This window comes from Melospiza melodia, chromosome 1 (assembly GCF_035770615.1).
Source record: "Melospiza melodia melodia isolate bMelMel2 chromosome 1, bMelMel2.pri, whole genome shotgun sequence".
Lineage (NCBI taxonomy): Eukaryota > Metazoa > Chordata > Aves > Passeriformes > Passerellidae > Melospiza > Melospiza melodia.
The window spans coordinates 131,806,177-131,825,128 of NC_086194.1; the positions used below are offsets into that span (position 1 = coordinate 131,806,177).

The window sequence follows — 18,952 nt, forward strand, 5'->3', positions numbered from 1 at the left end:
TATTCCAACAGCCATTCACTATCAAAGTAAGTGCTCTAAGAAGTATGTTAAAAGTTATGTGCATTACAGGTCTGTTCTACATTTCAGGTCTGGATTTCTCTCAGAAAAACATATTTTAAATAATGAGAGGAGTACTTCATTGTTTTGTATCCTCTTTCTCCATATATGAGAACTGACCTGGTCCTCAGTAACTACACTGTTAAAGTCATCCCCTTTTTTTAGTTAGAAACACTAAAGGCCAGAAATTTCACTCACCTCAATTTCAACAGGAAATGTATACTCACGCTTCAGGTCTATCAAATTTTCAAAAATCAGCAAATTCTGCAAAAAGCATGTTTTGAAATAGCAAAATTATAATGCTGCGAACAATAACAATTGCTTTGAATGTATTTTATTTCTTCTTTAAAAAAATTCAATAGATCATTGTACAGCACAGAGAGTGTAGCATGTTCTCTCTTCTACATCAGTACCCCAAAAAGAATTTTGCTACTTAACTACTCAAGAGTTCACATCACAGAATGTGCTCTGTAAAAAGGTCTCTCTTATTCAAGTATATTCCGAGCACTGGAAAAGTTAAACAATAGGGTTTTTTTCCTCCTATTTTAGAAAATGGATTGGGAGTGGAAGGAAAACAGCATCATACTTCACCCATTCCCAAACAGCTGGTAAAACTTTCATCAGCTACCACTCCTTCTATTGCCTCACTGGGTAGTTTGTTAGTATAATTGCACGTCATTCAGGTTTCATTCTTTGATTTATTGCCATCAGGTAAAATCACTTTGTGTCTCATGCTCTGGAAGCCTTCTAACAGCAACAAAAGCTTCTCACCTTTTCTGATTTTTCTGAAAAAAGAAAGCCTTGATAAAATTTACTTTCAGTGAAGACACAGCTGATGACAGCAATAGCACAGTTATATGCTGCACAGTGATACTGTCTCCTCTTCTCCAGCAGCTGACTCTCTCCTGCCATGTTTTCTGTAAATGCATCATAGCACGACCTTAAACACAAACAGGCAAGAAAACACCATGAGAAGTCTTTCATTAAGCAGTACAAGAAGGGTTCCAATCAGAGATCAACAGAATTTCAAGGAAGCAGTATCCAATTGAACCATCTCAGACTTGTTCAAGTATCCTGCAGGTAAATGGAACCAAAATGGAACCATTCAGCAATGACAAAGAAAACCTCCCCAAGTATTTAGACAGGAGTCCTTAACGTCAGAAATGTGATGACAGGTTGTGGTCAGATAAGATGAGTGTTTATGTGGATGTATAAATTAACTTCTCTCATGGTGCTTGCCAAAAAATTATGAATGGACATGCATGCTAAGGTATTTTATGGATTAGAAGAAAACAGTTTAGATGTGATTTTTAAAGGTCTTTGGCACAAAGCCAGTTATAGATCTGCAAACCATAGCCAAGAAATTCTTTGAAGTCCTCATAGGACATAGTACTGTAAAACAAAAATCAAAACAAAACAAACAGCAATTCACACATCTTATTTTTTTTTCTCTGAATATTAAACAAACTAAACAATACAAATTAACATATATATTCAGTATTTCTCTTTTGTCCCCCTTTGTAATGATGATCAAGCCAATTACTCCTACTGGGTGTGCTGCTCTATTATGAAATGTAAATAAAAATCAATCCCATCTTCTCATCAGTCATATAAATACCAATTTTGCAATACAGAGCCATACTCCACATAGAAGTGCGAGTATACTGAAACTGAAGTTGTGAAAACCCAAATTAAAGGCTAAGAAACATACTGAAAAGTTAAAATGAATGTACAAGCTTAACAAATTTAAAAAAAAAGTACAAAAGCAGGAGGCAAAGGTTATTGTAACACAGGATTTACACTACAGATAATTCTATCAAACTCAAGATTGTGTATTTAATTAAAATCAAAAGCTATGTAAGAGATTATATTTACCCTTGAACAAAACCATCTTTTGCTTCATATGGCCTACTTAAAAAAGCATATTTGGTCAAAACTTCATCAGAAATATCAAGTAAATAAAATAAACTATGGTCTTACTTTATTAGTGTCTTGGTAAGTTCATTCCCTTCTACACTCATGGAGCCACGGTAAGCTTGGTTAATTTTAGAGTCCTTGGAATAAACTTCCTCTCTTGAAAGACGCACATACATCACCTCTAGCAGCTTGTAATACCCCATTTTCTTGGTAATTTGTGTATCAAAAGTATGTTCATGGGACTAGAAACAAAGAAGCAGAATCTCAGAAGGAAATTTCCTGACTCTTGTCCTTTCTAAATAGTTCCACAGTTGCTTTAAATTTCATAGACAGCCTTCAGCTTACTTCTACCTTCTAAAACAGAGAAAAGAGCTGATGATAATAAAAGACTGACAGATTCAGAGTTCCTGTGTAGTGCAGTTACTAAAACTGGTTGACCCATACTTGTCTGGTGAGCTCTCTTTACTACAACTGGCCTAAATTATTATAAGGATACTGGAGGAAAATAAGCAGAGTACCAAGTGACAGCTCAGCCTGATGATGACACATGTAAGCAAAACACACACTGCCATCATCCTTGGTGTTATTCATGAGTTTCTTTATACACCTCATTTTGGTGCCAACATTTACAGCAAAAGGAACATGGTGTGAGTGACTCTACATAGATCTTAGTTTTAGCACTTTGTTTCAACAGCTATACCTAAACTTTGGTGATTTCATCATCTTGTTCATCCTGCTGCCTGTGAACATCTGCACCAGCAAAACCATGGGACTGAAGAACTACAGCAAGAGGAGACACCTTGACTGGCAACAGATCATGCCTGCAATGATCTTTTTTATACTCTTAAATTGGAAAAAAGGCTGTAACTAAAGAAAGGAAGATCTGTGCTCCTAATCCCTTGCTGAAGAACCTTTGCAATGATTACATGTGTATTTCTTTCTCTAGAAGTAATGTACTTAATTTCAGAGCTTCCATTATGGAGGTTGAAAACCTCTCCCACAATGAAGTAACAGGCTACAATTTTACACAGCTTTTATATTTCAATGTTACAATGGACTTTTCCTTTTGACAAACCCCTTCAGATATATACATATAACATTCCAACTTCAATTTTTATCCACAGTAGATATGTAAACAAGCATTAACTCCAAAGGAACAGTGTGTTGGGGAATAAATAAAAGTTTATCAGTAATCAAATTCTATAACTGTTCCAGGATACAGAAAACTAGAAATCAAATAAATTAGTTTTTTATCAGTGCTTCATTCAAAGCTCAGCAAAATACATACCAACATCAACACTTTCTTAGAATTCCCTAACCCTAAATAAAAAAAAATAAAGTAATCCATACCTTTGTAAACCTGGAATTAAGTGTATCCATAGCCTCTACTATAATCTTGCCAAAGAATACTCTCAGTGCATCCAAGCTGCAGTGCCACAGGAGAGTGAGGAGGGAGCGATCCACAAATGCTTGGCGAGCAGCATTTGAAAGGAGTTCCTCGCTTCGGAACATTTTGTGCACAGTGTCCAACAGTAGCACTTGCTTGTCAGTGGGGCTCCTAAACAAGAGGAAATCTCAAGATGGAAACTGCTTTACCAGACTTCACTTATGTCTCACACCCTTAGGACATTTAGATTTTTTAAAGACTGCATTCATGCCCTCTTGGGTTACCCTACATGACATTCAAGATCTTGGCTGAACTATCAAATATTATGCAGCCCTCAAAAAAGCCCACCTCTGCTTCTTATTCTGAAAGAGATGGCAAACTTATTTGTGTATCTTTAATAATTTAATCCTAAAGCAAACACTGACTTTCTCAGTTCCTTTTTACTGAACCTAAAAAAAAATATTATCCTGTATATGTGAGAAACGTAGGAAAACCGATGGAAAAAAAGAACTGTGGCTATCAAGTGTTGCAGTACTAGATGATCTGCTATTCTGAATAATTTTATTAAAGCAAAAATTACAAAAATGGGATATGGTCATAAAATAAATGACTTTGTCCAGGAAATTACATGCTCCACTATAGTCACTACTCAACAGCCCATCAAAAATTGGAATGTTGGTTTTGGAAGAGATACTGAATACCTCTTCTGTGGACAGAGCATGTTTAAGTCTACATTTTACCACCTTGGAATTATTCAATTAAATAAGTGCATTGTTGTATTTTCAAAGAGGTTGAACAAATTAATTTACTATCAACTTAAGTGATCATGTGGTTATAGGGATAGCAAATATACAACAAACAAGTACTATTTTCAACTGGATTATCTCAGGACAAGCTTATTTACAGAAGGCTTTCCAAATTTGCACAAGCACTGGAAGTGTAATCTGGAAACTGATGTTACTTGTTCACACTTTGGAAATACTTTGAAAATGTAAAGACAAAAGCAAAATCTGAATTAAAACTATGACATAAAACTTTATAGTGTAAGTCATTACTATTATAAGGACAATAAAATACAAGAAGCACATTTGCTTCAGCAAAAATTCAATGACAACAAGCACAAAATCCAGTGGACTAAACCCACCTTCTGGAAATTCTTTTGAAGCTGGCTTGAAATAAGTCCTCCATGAAATGCCTTTGGTCCCTACAGAGGATTTCTGTCATCAGTTGCAACAACATTGGACTCTGAGACAATTCTAATGCATCTAAAAACTGAAGAAGCAGCAACATGTCACATGAATAGCCACAGTGGATCAAATAATTCAATCTAATGATGTAATTATTTTTCAATACTGATCAGAAGCAGATGCACAGAAGTATGGGCTTATTTAATGTGCTTCTGTAGATTCAATTTCTGGATAAAAACATAAACCAGAAACACAAAAGCTGATCTCCTCATGCGAACCAAAAATCTCTCTCTTTAATTCCAGATCCTATGAAACAGTTTCCAGACACAGTTAACTTTGGCTTCTAATTATGTACTCACTAAAAATACTGACCTTCTTAGTGCAGTCTACATAGTTATTGTGCTTCAAGGTTCCTTTGGGAAACTCATCAGAGCTCATGGGAAAATTGAAAGCTACAAGTTGATCCAGAGCATTCTTAAGGTCATTAAGCTTTTCTCCTGTCAAATTAGTGAAGAACGGGAGAATTATCACTGCTTGGCCCTGAAGAAAAAAAACAAAAAAGCAAAACATAAAAAAGAGACAGTTTCACACTAAAAATAAGTTATTTTTTAACTATGAAGCCAGCTGATTAGGACCACAAAACAGCAGCGTGGCTGTTCTTATTGATTCAATGGCTCAGTGTACTAATAAAAATAGGTTACGTGGTTGCTTTTCTTTCCAGCTTCCAGAACAGAAAACAGCTTTTAACTCTCATGTCACTGCTGGGTAAGAGTTAAAGCTAATTAACACCTCATGGCTGACATGGCTATGAATAACATCTCATTGTTCTTTTAAGCAAGCATTCATTCTCACACAAGTCATTGATTGCATGCATCACCTTGTAGCTAAAGCAAAATCCCAAACTTTATTTATTTTGAATAGGAAAGTACAAAACTCTGCCTAATTAAAGGCAGGCTGGCTGAGAAGCAACTCCACAGAACTTCCATGAGTACAAAATTTTTTATTACTCTAGTCCAACCAGCATCTTTTATAACTCCCCCTTTCAGTCTGCAGTACTTTATCTCCCTCTCCTGACCAAGCTGCATACAGCAGCTACTCTATTAGTACCAGTACTAAGGGACAGACATGGACATAAAAATAGTGACAAATGTTCATTATTTGACCTGTAGGAAATGCCCACTCCTTGCTAAAAGCCTGTTTAGCTGTCATTTCTCAAATGGACACTTGGGAGTTCAAGATAACTTGCATTGCAACTGATGCTAATTTTTTTCTCCAAAATTTACATTCCTTTCTTCTGAGTAAGGGGAAAAAAAAAAGCACCTTAAACCAAAGCATGGCATCTGTGATAGTGCCTTCTGTCTGAAGAACAAAAAGGATGATTTACAGGTTCCAGGATGTTGAACAGAAGACTAAAAACCCAGAAGTCCATGATAAAAATTAAGCCAAATAACAGAGAATTCCATGAACAACTAACATTGTAATTTGGGGAGGGCAGGGAAGCTGCTGAAGTGAGCTATTTACCTTAAGATTTAAGCCTAAATTCTGATCAGTAAGTAGATTGGTATAGGTATTAAAAACAGCTGTAAATGCTTCATGATTGGTATTGAAAGAAACTGAAGAGTCTATCTGGAAAGACAGAAAAAAAAATTAATTTTTTTTTTTAAGTAGTTAAAGAGATTTGTATTAAAGCATAATAAAAAGCCCTTGAGCTACACAATTATTTATTTCCAAAAATACACTGAATTAACAGCACATACAGAATGATTTTGCTTTTAAAAGAACTATAAAAGCTCCTAACCAGTACAAACAAAATCATGTTGGGTATTTTTCAACTCAAAAAAATATTAATCTCCTTCTGAAAGCCAAATTTCCTACTGGCCATGTCAGTGCCAGCTAATCCAGCAGTAGAGTTCACATTCTGTGTCCTAAAACATCCCTTTACAATAATTCAAGTTTCAAATAAAAAATTATAAAAAATAAAAGTTATGCTCAACAGTTATCTTTGAGTGTATTTGTGTACAACTACTTTTTATAAGTGCCTACAAATCTCAAAAGGACAAGTAGAAAATTATGTTTCCAAAATAGAGGAAAAAAATCCAGACCAAAATCTCAGTGTCACAGAAATTAGGTGTGTAAAGTAAAGATAATTCTGCAGTTTGTTAATATGGGTAGAATTCCTCCACTGTGATTTTCTGGATGCCAACATAACAAAGAATGCTACCAGAGGCTACTCAGAGCTCACTCTCTGTACTTGTCCCCGTTCCCCAAAAGGAAAACAGGCACCTAAAACATGAGAACAATTGAAAAAATAAAAAAGGTGGTAGGGGGAAGAAGAGCAGTATCTAGTAATTTCCACCTGCCCCAAATTTTTTTGTACTTTGCTAATAAAAACATCCAGATTCTAACAATGCCCAACTTCTCCCCTTTTTTCTTTTTTTCCCCCAAACATCAAACATTTGATCTGAACAGCATTTCTTGAAAACACGAAGCAATCCCCACAGAACCAGAAAGGTTACCTGAAGTTCACAATATTCAAACAGTACATGTATGTTCAGTATGTTCAAACAGTGCATACCTGCAGAACCTTTGCCAGCAGGGTCAGGAGTGCCATTTTGCTCTCAGCAGATGAACCTTTGGCCCACCAGCCGTCCAGTTTCTCCCAGTTTCTGAGCACAGCTGTCACCAGTTTTGCTCCCTGCTGCTTGCGCACAGCACGGTCCCTAAAGCTCTGATCTAGCATGCCATTCAAAATGCTCCCCACCTGCGAGGAAGAGCAACAGGGAAGATTCTTGCACCCCAAATTAAAGGATGATAGAATCACATCAGTGGTATGGACACTCATAAAAAAGAAGCATCACAAATCAATGCCAGATCTAAATCTCAAAAGGATGCAGAGGAAAGATCTCTTCAGGAAATTAAAAGCCCACCCTTCTCAAAAAAAAAAAAAAGACATCTCTCCAATTTACTCCTGTGTCAGAGTACAATGCAGCAATTAGTTCCGATGCCTTTTGTGTATATATGGAGAAATAAATTATAATCCAAAATAAAGATCAATACTTGCTAATTTTAGTTAGAGTGAAGTTGAAAAATAGCACACATGCTAACTTATTCACATCCATTTTGAAAAGAAAAATAACCCTTACAAAGCACATGTGAACTAAGTATGTTTGAAATCTCTTTTCTTCGAAAACTAATAGTCACTATCATCTATCAGATGCACTTAAAAAAATTAAAGTATTGCAGTATGCTCATCACAGGATACACTAGATAATCATCACCAGAAACAGCTTATTAAAACATTCACATTCCTCTACAGTCTAACTAAACAATTTTTGGTATCACCAAAAATGATGCTGCAAGTCTTTTAAACTACTACTTGGATGCAGCACGTCCAAGCATAACATTTTGGATTATAAATGAGTTAATTATTTTTAAAGGATGATTCTACTTTGCTGAGCATCTTTTCAATCAAAAAGAAAAACAGACTTTTGATCTTTTTGACCTTTCTGCTTGTCAGAAGCACTGAAGGAAGACTTCTCACTTCTGTTTCCTTCATGGCACTGAGTTCTACAAGTGCAGTAGACAAGCAGGAAGAAGTCTGTTCAGCCAAACAAGCAGTGCTGAGACTGAGAACATGACAAAATATCTCATATTTATTTCAGCTCAGGAAGGTTGTGTGTCTGTATGTCTCTCTTTTTAATACTCTGATCTAGCTCTACCCTAGTACTGTGAACTAAATACCCATAAACAGTTGGAGTTTGTTTTTCAGTTCAGTTTTATCCAAAACAAATCCAAGTCACATGCTCCGGGACCATTCTGCAATGCAAAAAAAAAGCACAGTAGGTGGATCCCTCCTTTGAAAGGACATTTTTGATTTGAAGTACTATGCAAACACATCCTGAAATACATAGATCTCAGGATAGGTAATAGGTAAGCACTTTCCACTCAGTTTGATCTGCGATCATAGAGTAACGTTAGGTTGCCAAAGATCGTGACGGTAGCACCATTAGGTCAAGACAAAAAAAGCCCTGAAACTCAAACAAAAAACATTTAATGCTGTTGAACTTCAATCCAATACACTTTTTCCCCCACTACATACTCCACTTCTAAAGACAATAATAAAATTGTTACTTTTATTGAGTATTCCCTTTTGACTCTGTCCTTTTAAAGAGTAAGCCCAATACCATTTGAGGATTGCTGACAGATGATTTCATAAGACCAACTATGATCATATCCAGGTTTTTCAGTAGATGTTGATTGATGGTTTCTGAGAACAGGCTGTAGAAATACTGTCCATGAGAGAAATTCATCAGTTGGTTCTGTGATGCTCCTGATAGTGGCACAGCTAACACTACTGTGTTCAACAGCAGACTTACTAGTTCCTCACACTGAAAATCAAGATATAGAGACAAGAGTTATTTCAAGGACATCACATTTCACTTTGAAATTTCTTAGAAGAGCACATGATTTTTTTTCCAAGTACCCACCCCAAACTTTTAAATTTTTTTTATTTTATTTTAAGCATTGTAACTGGAGAACCACATCCTACCTGCTCATCAATAGCAAAGGCCAGCTGCAGAAGACTGTCAGCTAATCGCTTCCTGCTGATGTCTAAGCATGGAAGAGAGATCCTTTCACCCCCAGGTGCAATGCCTTTATAAACAACTGAAAGAAGCTTGGAGCCAACTGAGAAATGAGACCCTTCATCCTATGGAAACCAGCAAAGAAGTGACAATCAATAACAGCTGACAAAAGGCTTCCAATCCATCTGTATTGTTAATTAAAACACTTGAATTTCAGATAATTTCCTTATAAAGCAATGCAACTATACAGTGACAAGACACCTTTCTAACTCAGGGATGAGATTTTAAATGAGACAACCCTATTGTGTACAAAGTTCAGAAGAAACTAAAAGTAACTTGACACTGCTCCAAATATTCTGATCCTCCTCCACCTTTTCAGACTTACTTGCCTACAGAAGTAAAACGAATATCTAAGTCAGGATATGGGAGTGACACAAATGGTAAACCATGCAGCTCCTTGATTATCAATATAAGGCAACCACAAGTCTAATTTTGTTGATACAGAGAATGGATAGCACACAGAAATTAAGTATTTTGTTACTTGTTAGCTTTGTTCAGCCCTGTTACAGCCTCATTCACAAATTCTCAGTCTTCGTGGCTTTTGCACAACCCGTTCCTTCAACTGCCCAAAGTAGAGATTTACTACAATCAGAAACTTAGTGGAAGGAATTTGAGTAATACAGTCTACATCCTTACACTTCAGGGGTCTCTATCCTGTTTTCCTGCAACTCAGACCTACTATATTGCTTCTGATCAGTCAGGAAATATTCATTTTCTAATTTCCCTCATCACTTAGAATGGTCTCTGTGTAAAAGTTGTTAAAAAATGCCTCCTTTATAGGATTGTTAATTCTGATTTTTTGAGCTTTCAGTTCTGTGAAGCTCACTTAAAGGAAGTTAGAGAATCTACATTCTGATTTTCAGAGTCTGGAGCCAAACACAGAAAGACTAAAACAATTATAAAGGTTGTTCAAGCTTCAGTATTGTGCTACTCAGATTTGTAGATTAACCATAAAACTTCTTTTATTTTGATCCCATTCAACACTAGCTCTTCACTGTTGATCTCATTTTAAGCAATATCTGATCTGTTCTCTGTTTTTATCCTGGTTTTTTACACAGGAAAAGCTCTTTACAATGTACAAATGTTTACTCTTATCTTCTGTATTAATAATTACCTGACCATGAAGAACAGAATGAAGCAGGCCAGATTTCTGGAGCTGCTTACAGGCAGAAAGGACAGCATCAAACCTAACTTGATCCAAACGTGCCTCTGAATTAAACAGATCAACAGAACAAAGGTCCTCAAGGCTAGAGGGGAAAGAGAAGCAATAATGTTACATCAGTGCACCCATAGACAACATTATTCACTTTCCATGGTGAGGGTTTGTTCTGGACTCATGCTTACCAGAAAGCCCCTACTTACCTCTGTGGTGTGATTCTTTTTTTTAAGCACAATTTCAAAGATTCCTGATAGGGAGATTTAATCAGAGCTTTCATGAGTCTTACTGAGATATCTGGGAGGTTTTTCATGACTTGCACATCAGCTGTGTTAAAGCCTATGTGCGATGGATCACACACTGTCATCACCACAAGCTCTATAAAGCTTGCATTTAGCAGTTCCTTCTCAAGCAGCTAGAAAGAAAAAAAAATAAAGACGTGAAAAAATTATTCAGATTTCTCTACTTAATTCTTAATAATCTACCATTAATCCTATCTCAAATGAAAGCAAACATGAAACAGTCCCTATTCAGGCTGATTTTCTCTATTGAAATGTCAAACTTTCACTTAGGCCAATGCAGAGAAATTAGGTATCTATAAATATAGACACAGGATATTTGCTATCCCACCTATTTATAACTGCAACTTAGATCTTTTAAACCACATAGGCCTGTTTCAGTCTTGACTATATACCTGTAAATTCTGATGTACATCTCTGTACACACTATCAGAGATTTGCTGACGAGACAATCACAGTCTCAGACCTAAACTTGGAGGTGTACATTTCCTAAGAGACTTATAAGTATTATGCTTTACATAGTTAAATATGGCTTATATTGCATCAAATAGACCAATAGAGAGATAAATAGAGAAAGGCAAATAGAGAAACCTGAATATCTTTACTGAATTCAAGAAAGGCAGATTGTGTCAATTCTTTCTGCCTTTTAAGCAGCTACCACCTCCACACATTTAATGCAATCAGGAATCATACAGGAAATATTCACTGCAAGTATTCCATATACAGAACACGTACATGTAACTACATAGAAAATTTGTATCTTTTATCCACTACAGATTTCAGAGCCTACCTTCCAGAAATCCTGCTGGCACATTTCCAGGATGACAGTGACAAACTCCAAGATCCGGACTATAATGGTGCACTTGCTGTAGTTGTACTTGTCCCTCTCCTGAGGACTGAACATGCTGCCTTTGGAACTGCTATCAAAGCACTGCTCTGCTGCATGGATATCATGCAAAGCAATAGTGTCCAGGAAGAACTGCACAGCCTTCAAGAACAAGGAGCTTTCATTTACACCTAGAAAGAATTACACTAAGTTGAAATAATTATTGTTTCATGCTTGGAAGAAAACAGTCAAACTGAGATGACAAACAGAAAGAGGCACATCTCACACCAGTGTTTTCTGAAAGCTCTCTGCTTGTTCTAAACATTAACATGCTGGGCAACAGAATAGCAGGACAGCATTGTACTTAGTGATAACTCCAGAAACTAATCACTAACCACTTATGAACAATGATGATGATTTAGGCTTATGTAATAAAAGAGATAAAAATTTTAAATCCCTAGTTTTGAATGACTTAGCCCTATGCTAGCTGCTTCTGACATATTGTTTTAAATCAAGACAGACCTAACACTGACAGACAGACCACCTGAAACTTGTACAAGACTATGAATCTGTACTATGGCTGAACAAAAGCATTTTGTTTAAGCTTGCAAGAATAATTGAAAGAGAAAGAGACCCAGTGGCTACACAAGGTGTTGTTATTTTACCTGACCAAAATTCAAATGCAGCTTTTAGACCTGATGTAGTTGATGCATCAGGAAATGAAACAAGGTAACATGTATGGGACTTGAAGTGAAAAGGTGCCTTCTTTCATTGTTTTCTGATAGCTTCCTCCAGATATTAATAAACAGTAGGTTAAAAGCTTTAGAAGGATTTCAAGAAAAATATGATAAAAACCTCTTGCTTTTCTGTGCAGTGGGAAATTAGCTGCACAGAATAATTTCTGAAGATGAGATAGAGTAAAAGGAGTTGCTGGTAAGTGGATGACTAAGAAATGCAAAGATATATTTCTAGGGCTAAAAGGAAACATTTTAAGATACATAGTACTTCATAAAAAAACCCCATCCCATTACAACTGTCACTGAAAAACTCTGGGTGAGTTTGCAAAATTGTCTCTCCTACATTTGAGAAAAGAGCTTAAATTCCAAGTTAAGAACTCACCTTAGATGGGCTTTATGTAACACACAAATGAGCCTAATGCAACAGTTAATCACTCACCCAGTACTTCATCAGGTTTTATCATCTGCAGCTCAAAGAATGTATTGTAGCAATCCAGTGCTGCTAAGAACATGTCCATCCACTGCATGACAGCCTGTAAACTGAAGGGTTCCTGCATGCCATGGAGAGTTGGCTGAGAAAGGATCCCAGATGGACTTTTGGCATCAGTGCCACCTCCTTCAAATTTGTTAATGAGGAAAGAAACATCACTGTTTTTCAGAGTATCAGCCAGCCAAGAAGATGGAGACTTGTTTCCTGACAGAAATAGAAAGAGAAATCTAACTTTTCTAGGAAAAACACATTTCAAACTAGCAAGCAGCTAGAGGCAAATGAACTAACAACTTTGTGATTTAAACTGGGTCTTCTAGCAGAGAAGGTATTGATTCTGGTTTAGCCTTGGTCACATTCTTAAAATTCCCACATTTCTCTTCCTTCCATAAGAAGGAGTTCAATTTTTAAGACATTCATAGTTCCCCATCAATAAATTGAGCTTTTATTAGCTGGATACACAACAGCAGCTTTGGGCCTGGAAGTAAGTCTGCACTAAAAGCCTCCTCTGTGCCCAAAAACATCCCGCAGACTCTGAGGTTCCCACAATTTGGGATATAAGCAACAACTGTGTTTCTATTTAACAATGCTGAGTGAACAGATATTTACTTGTAATTACTACCTTGCATAGAAAAGACAGAGGGAGGGCGTGCACAGAGTACAGAAAGCAAAGATAAGAGTGCACTGTGACTTAAAATACCTGGTAACAAAGGAACAAATTCATAGAAGAGCTCCATGGCTTTATGCCGGCAGTCTGTCTGAGGTCGTCCACACTGCACTAAGAGCCACATAACAATGTCCTGAAGACACACAGCCTTAGTAGCTGGGAATCCCCTGCACAAAAATATTAGGGGTTAACAGTTCCTCTTGCCATCTACCAAGAAGCAATAATAGTCTCTCAGTTGAAAACAATCAAAATGTTCCATGAGCATTATGAATCCCTTTTATCTGTTGAACCACCACCAATCTGCACTACCTGGAAGAGCTCTTCCACCATCATGTCTGGCACTGCTTTCTCTTCTCCTCACTCTACTCGGCATAGTCCTTGTGGAAAACAATTTTAAATGTAGAAGCAGGTATCTCCCCTTCTCTTTGTAAACTCACAAAGGAAAAACTGCAAATAAGGTTTAGATATGCCTGAACAGTTTTCTTCCATCCCCATAATCATCACATCTCATAACTTAGCAAATGCCACACCAGTGACCCAAATCTAAACTCCACTTCTCAGTTTCTTTAAGATCACATCATAATTTGGGTAAAAAGGCAACTAAGGAGGTCTCCAGTCCAACCTCCTGATAAATAAGGGTCAGCTAGGTGACTCAGAGCATTATTCATCCTGATACTGAATCAATTTTTGCTTGTTTTACCTTTTTTGCTTCCCTTCTTTAACTGCTGATCACCCTGTTGCAGCTTGTCCTGCTTCTGCTGACATTTCACAACAGTAAGAAAGGCTTTGGAGGAGTTTCCTCCAAGTGCTTTGTAGCATCACTGCTAATGTTATTATATGCACTGCTGTGAGGCAAACATGCACTTCTCTTCTGCCTCTTTTTGCTAAACTAAATCAAGTTCACCACGCTGGAATAAAGAATCATGTTATGATTCTTTATATGCTACTCTCATGTTATGTCCAGTGTTTTCCCACCAATGGTTCAACAGCCAACATCAGGAGGTCTGTATCAGCAGTTGTCATAGGATGCAATTCTCATTCAGAACCCCAAGCATTTAATGGAACTACTGGTCAAGTTTATTAAAATGCAATATGGAAATAAATGCAAATAGCTGACCGTGGTACCCGCCGTTTTCCCTCCTTGTTCAGAGAAGGTGCTTTATGCTTGATTATGCGCTTCAGGTGGTTAATAGCATCACAGCACTGCTGGGCAGTACCTGTTGGAGACAGGGAATTGACATTTCTTAAAAAATTGCCAGTAATTTGATTAAACTAATTGAGATAGCACTGTAGAGATGGTGCAAGAGACTTATACAGATGATAATGTTTGCCAGCTCCACTACTCTGTGCTTCTACAGTGAGTTTTTCAAAGGTGCAGAATGAAATCACAAAACACCAGACAGGCCAACCGGGCCTGAGCCAAGCCTGAGGCCTTTGGTATAAAACTGTGCATTCTACTTTCTGTGATCATGCTTAGAGAAACTGTGAAATTTTCCATGTGAGAAACTCTTCTGGGGACATTCCTACCATGTCCTGAACTCTTCCTCTGAAAGAAATTAAGTTTTGTTAACACCAACTTTTGGCTTTCTGTTCTAATTCCTATTAATTGATGAAAGAGCATGGAAAAAAAGGAGAGAAAAGTAGATTTACTGAAGAGTCATTAGTACTGTGAAAGAGGTCACAGGCTCTTCACACACCTACATACTGTTGTAAAGAATGACAAGACAATGAGGAAAGGGTATCACAAATGAGTGGAAATATTCAATAGAATATATGAAAATTACTATTTTTGGAGCATTTATTTGTTATAGAAGAATAACTGATTCTCACCAAGCGACATTTTTTTTTTACACCATGTAACTGCAAAACTACAACTCAAATCTGAAGCACGACCAGCATTTTTAGTGTTATTACAAAAGTGTAAATCATCATAATTATGAAGAGGTTCCTTCTCCTAGGCTCAAAATACACTTGATTATACATATATACCACCTTTATACACTGCAAGGAATTGATTATAAGAGTTCCTAACTAGACTCTCTACTGATAATGAAAAATAATTATTCCTTTGTTGCAGAAGTAAGCAAATGTAATTTTCTTACAGTTACAATTTTTCTTTGTTAACCCAAGATTCCACAAGGTAACTTTTTTCTTCATTCCACTGTTAATTAACTATAGCTCACCTAATGACTTTTCATCTGTATGGGCTAAAGCCAGGCTTTCCAGAAAAACAACCAGCGCTTCAAATACAAACTGCTCCACCAGAGAATTTTCTTCCCTTTAAAAAACAGGAAAACATTTTATGAGAAATATAAATAGAAGAAGCACTAAATGTAAAATCCTAATTAAAAACCACTGAATTAAATACTGTAGAGACAGACTGCAAAAGATGTTTGCACAAGAGAGTAAATCTAAACCAGTTTAAAAAACAGCAGCAAAATCTGCTGAGCATCCTAAAAAGGCATAAAAAACATCTTATAAACTTGTGGTCAAAATTTATTTTTATACATTTCACACTGACAGAAAGCCCAAACAACAAAATTATTATTAAAATAATCTGAGTAACAGAATGTTCCAGCTACCATATACATTAACAGAATGAGTGTCAGGGGATGACTATTTGAGCTGTAACTCTTTTCATCTCATTGAACCTTTAGGCCAAGTTAGTTACCGTTTCAAGCTCTGCTTGCTCACCTAAATTCTCTGTAGATACTGTTAAAAGCAAGTGCTGCACCCAGCCTCTTGAAAGCACTGGGGTGAAGAGCAAGGCTGTACAACCGTTTAAAAAGAGACTTGGTGTTTGCTGGGCTTTCCTCCTGCTGCCTTGGTGTTGTCTGCTTGATGGACCATTTCAAGAATTCTCGGATGCACTGGCCACAGAAATCCCTCAAAGTGCTGTCAACTGGATCCACTATGCCACTCTGAAATTACACAAGGTTATTTCATCTCAACAATGAGAAAACCCCCTGCCATTGGCTCTGTGCAGTATTATAGCAGCTTATCTACATTGCACTATTTGCAAATTAAAAAACTGTACTCACAGTCTACCAGAAATTAACAAAGTTCAAAATTGCTACTGTCCAAGGGAAGGGCAGAACTTTTAGCCTTCACAGCTAAAATTACAGCTCAAAGATTTGGATTTTCTATTCCTGTCTCAGCCATCAGATTAAGTCACTTCATTTTCTGATGGGTGTGCTTCCTCCACATAAGAAGTGGTGCGACAACACTGACTTTTATTAAAAAAAATACTCCAATCCCCTTGACCTACCTTACCTCCAACCACTTCTGTTCAGTGCAAATGCTAGTCTTAATGCAAAACTTTTGCACCTGGTGAAGGCAAAGACACTTGATAAAAAATTAAGCACACCACAAAGGCATTCAGGGGGATGAATGGTGAACGTGCTTCAGTTGTTCCTAACTCATACTGATGATAAAGAGTGTTTCATTTATCTGAAGATGATATACCTGCATTTTGGGAATGCCAAAGAAAGAGAAATTAATCATACAAATCTCAGTAAAGGAATATTAAATGGTTATTAAAAATAAATAAATAAACCAACCATTTTCTTACTTTCAAATAGTTAAGGGGTCATTCTATCTGTTCATATGTTCCTGGTTGCTTCAGCAGTAAAATGATGCTAGTTAAAAATAAAGTCATATGGCACAGAGAAAAAAGAGGAAAGACTTATCACCTACCAGGATAGCTTCCAGGAATGCCACTGTATCTTGACTCTCGAATTTTTTGTTGTTGGTAAACCAGTGAATGAGTTGCATGACCAAAGGCTCATACAACTGTCTTGCTACCTGAAAACAGCAAACATTAATACTATGTCTATGATACTTCGCTATTATATGCAAGAATAAAAACCAGTACTTTGAAAAAGGGTCTATAAAATGAATAACTAATTTCATATTACATTCCCATATCAAGGATCAAAAAACCCCAGACAATTGAAATGGGTCAGATGTTTTCTATTCAGCCAGTCTCCATGACCTTCAAGCTTACCTTCAGTAATATCCTTTGAGACAAAGAACACTGCATGCAGACTAATGTGCCAATACACAATCAGGGACACAGGGATGTTTGTTTCTTAAATCATATTTAGATCTAAAAATCTACTTTTACCATTAATCTAACTTCCTGAATTTCAACAATTCTACCTGTAAATCAATCTGATTGATTACTGTCATACTATAGTATGAAGGGAAGAAACACTAAACACACTTATTTATGCATATACACATGCTTCAACTGCAGTGCCTGTGGCTTGGACCAATCCAGACATCATTTACCTATGGTTTATGTTCAGCCACACACCAGCAAAAGAGGTATTGGTCACCTGAATTGGTAACACAGCTTCCTTTCTATTTTAACAGAACACAAAATCCATTTGATCTCAAAGCAGATACAGCTGCCAGGGTCCAAGCAGCAGTCTCAAAAGGCACAAAAACCTGTAATTTCTGTGGAGATGAACCTATGTGTCTGTTCTGTTTTGCGCAAAGGAGAAGAAATATCAAGTTCAAATGTTTGAATGAAATATATCATCTGTAAGTATCAAAGAGGCAGCTACAAATTCTCTCCTGAATGCTTTTCTTATGAGTGTAGCTTTGCATACAGTCAACATCAAAACAATCAACTTCACCTCCAATTAACTTCTTACTGAAAGACAACAGAAATTAAATGTGGTGATAAAGACGGTTACTACCACAAACTCCCTGAGTGCACCATGAAACCTGAATATCTCTTGTACATTTCTCTGAGCTACTCTGAACTACACTACATTACAGAAGTATTTAAAACGAGTATTTGAAAAGGTTTCAACCCCACTCCCAAAATCCAGACAATCCATCCCCAAAATAGAATTTCAGCCTACAAAATACTCTTCATTTGGGGAAAAAAAAAAACCCAACATGTTAGGAAACGTCTAAATAAAACTATTAATTAATTCCCACATTCAAAGGTATTTGAACAAACTAAAATTCATATAGATAAATCTGCTTACCTGGTCTATGTCACAAGCAAGACGAAGCAGTACTGGAAATACTCGCTTATGTAAATGGTACATAGGTGGGGGACCCTGACGTCCTTCTGGCATCTGAGAGGCTTTCCCCAACATGTATGTGACTATGCCATGTAGCAGCTCACATGCTGCAACCTGAAATTTAAAAATCCATTTGGTTATGCATCCATTACTTTCACAGAGAAGACAAAATTGTGGGCAGGAGAGAATGAGTCACATGAAAGGGGGTACTTGAGAAATCACACCTATGCTACATCATCATTCCAGGAACAGATCATGACCATGGAAGTAATTTACACACCTGCTAACTGGTGCTTTTCCTAATGTTTTAGTCTCTGTTATGGGCAGTAACATACCAGCTGGAGAGAGTTCATCATCAGAAAAGTCACCCACAGTGCTTTCAAGGAAACTCCCAGTCTGGACTCTTTGGGTATCAACATCCCAATCCAGCACACCATAAAAAAATTTGCTTAAGTGTTCTGCTGGAATGAGCTCACAAGTTCACAGGCTGGGCATGCAAAGGAGGCCAAACAACACTACTTTAAAAAGATCCACTAGTTTAAAATAT

At 36.8% G+C, this 18,952-nt stretch overlaps 1 protein-coding gene across 2 annotated transcripts in view; it reads right to left on the minus strand.

The window, feature by feature from the left end:
* Positions 1-18,952, minus strand: part of PRKDC (protein kinase, DNA-activated, catalytic subunit) — an 83,080-nt gene that overhangs the window by 42,906 nt on the left and 21,222 nt on the right. For both annotated transcript variants that reach the window (XM_063168500.1, XM_063168490.1), the window contains exons 25-44: positions 18,367-18,519; positions 17,060-17,167; positions 16,058-16,284; positions 15,547-15,641; positions 14,481-14,580; positions 13,397-13,530; positions 12,649-12,903; positions 11,437-11,663; positions 10,554-10,762; positions 10,306-10,438; positions 9,098-9,256; positions 8,733-8,936; positions 7,124-7,309; positions 6,070-6,174; positions 4,921-5,088; positions 4,506-4,633; positions 3,325-3,532; positions 2,038-2,216; positions 829-997; positions 256-321 (exon numbers count right to left, since the gene is read on the minus strand). In XM_063168500.1, coding sequence (XP_063024570.1) covers positions 256-321; positions 829-997; positions 2,038-2,216; positions 3,325-3,532; positions 4,506-4,633; positions 4,921-5,088; positions 6,070-6,174; positions 7,124-7,309; positions 8,733-8,936; positions 9,098-9,256; positions 10,306-10,438; positions 10,554-10,762; positions 11,437-11,663; positions 12,649-12,903; positions 13,397-13,530; positions 14,481-14,580; positions 15,547-15,641; positions 16,058-16,284; positions 17,060-17,167; positions 18,367-18,519 — 3,213 coding nt within the window. The remainder of the gene's footprint in view (positions 1-255; positions 322-828; positions 998-2,037; positions 2,217-3,324; positions 3,533-4,505; positions 4,634-4,920; positions 5,089-6,069; positions 6,175-7,123; positions 7,310-8,732; positions 8,937-9,097; positions 9,257-10,305; positions 10,439-10,553; positions 10,763-11,436; positions 11,664-12,648; positions 12,904-13,396; positions 13,531-14,480; positions 14,581-15,546; positions 15,642-16,057; positions 16,285-17,059; positions 17,168-18,366; positions 18,520-18,952) is intronic.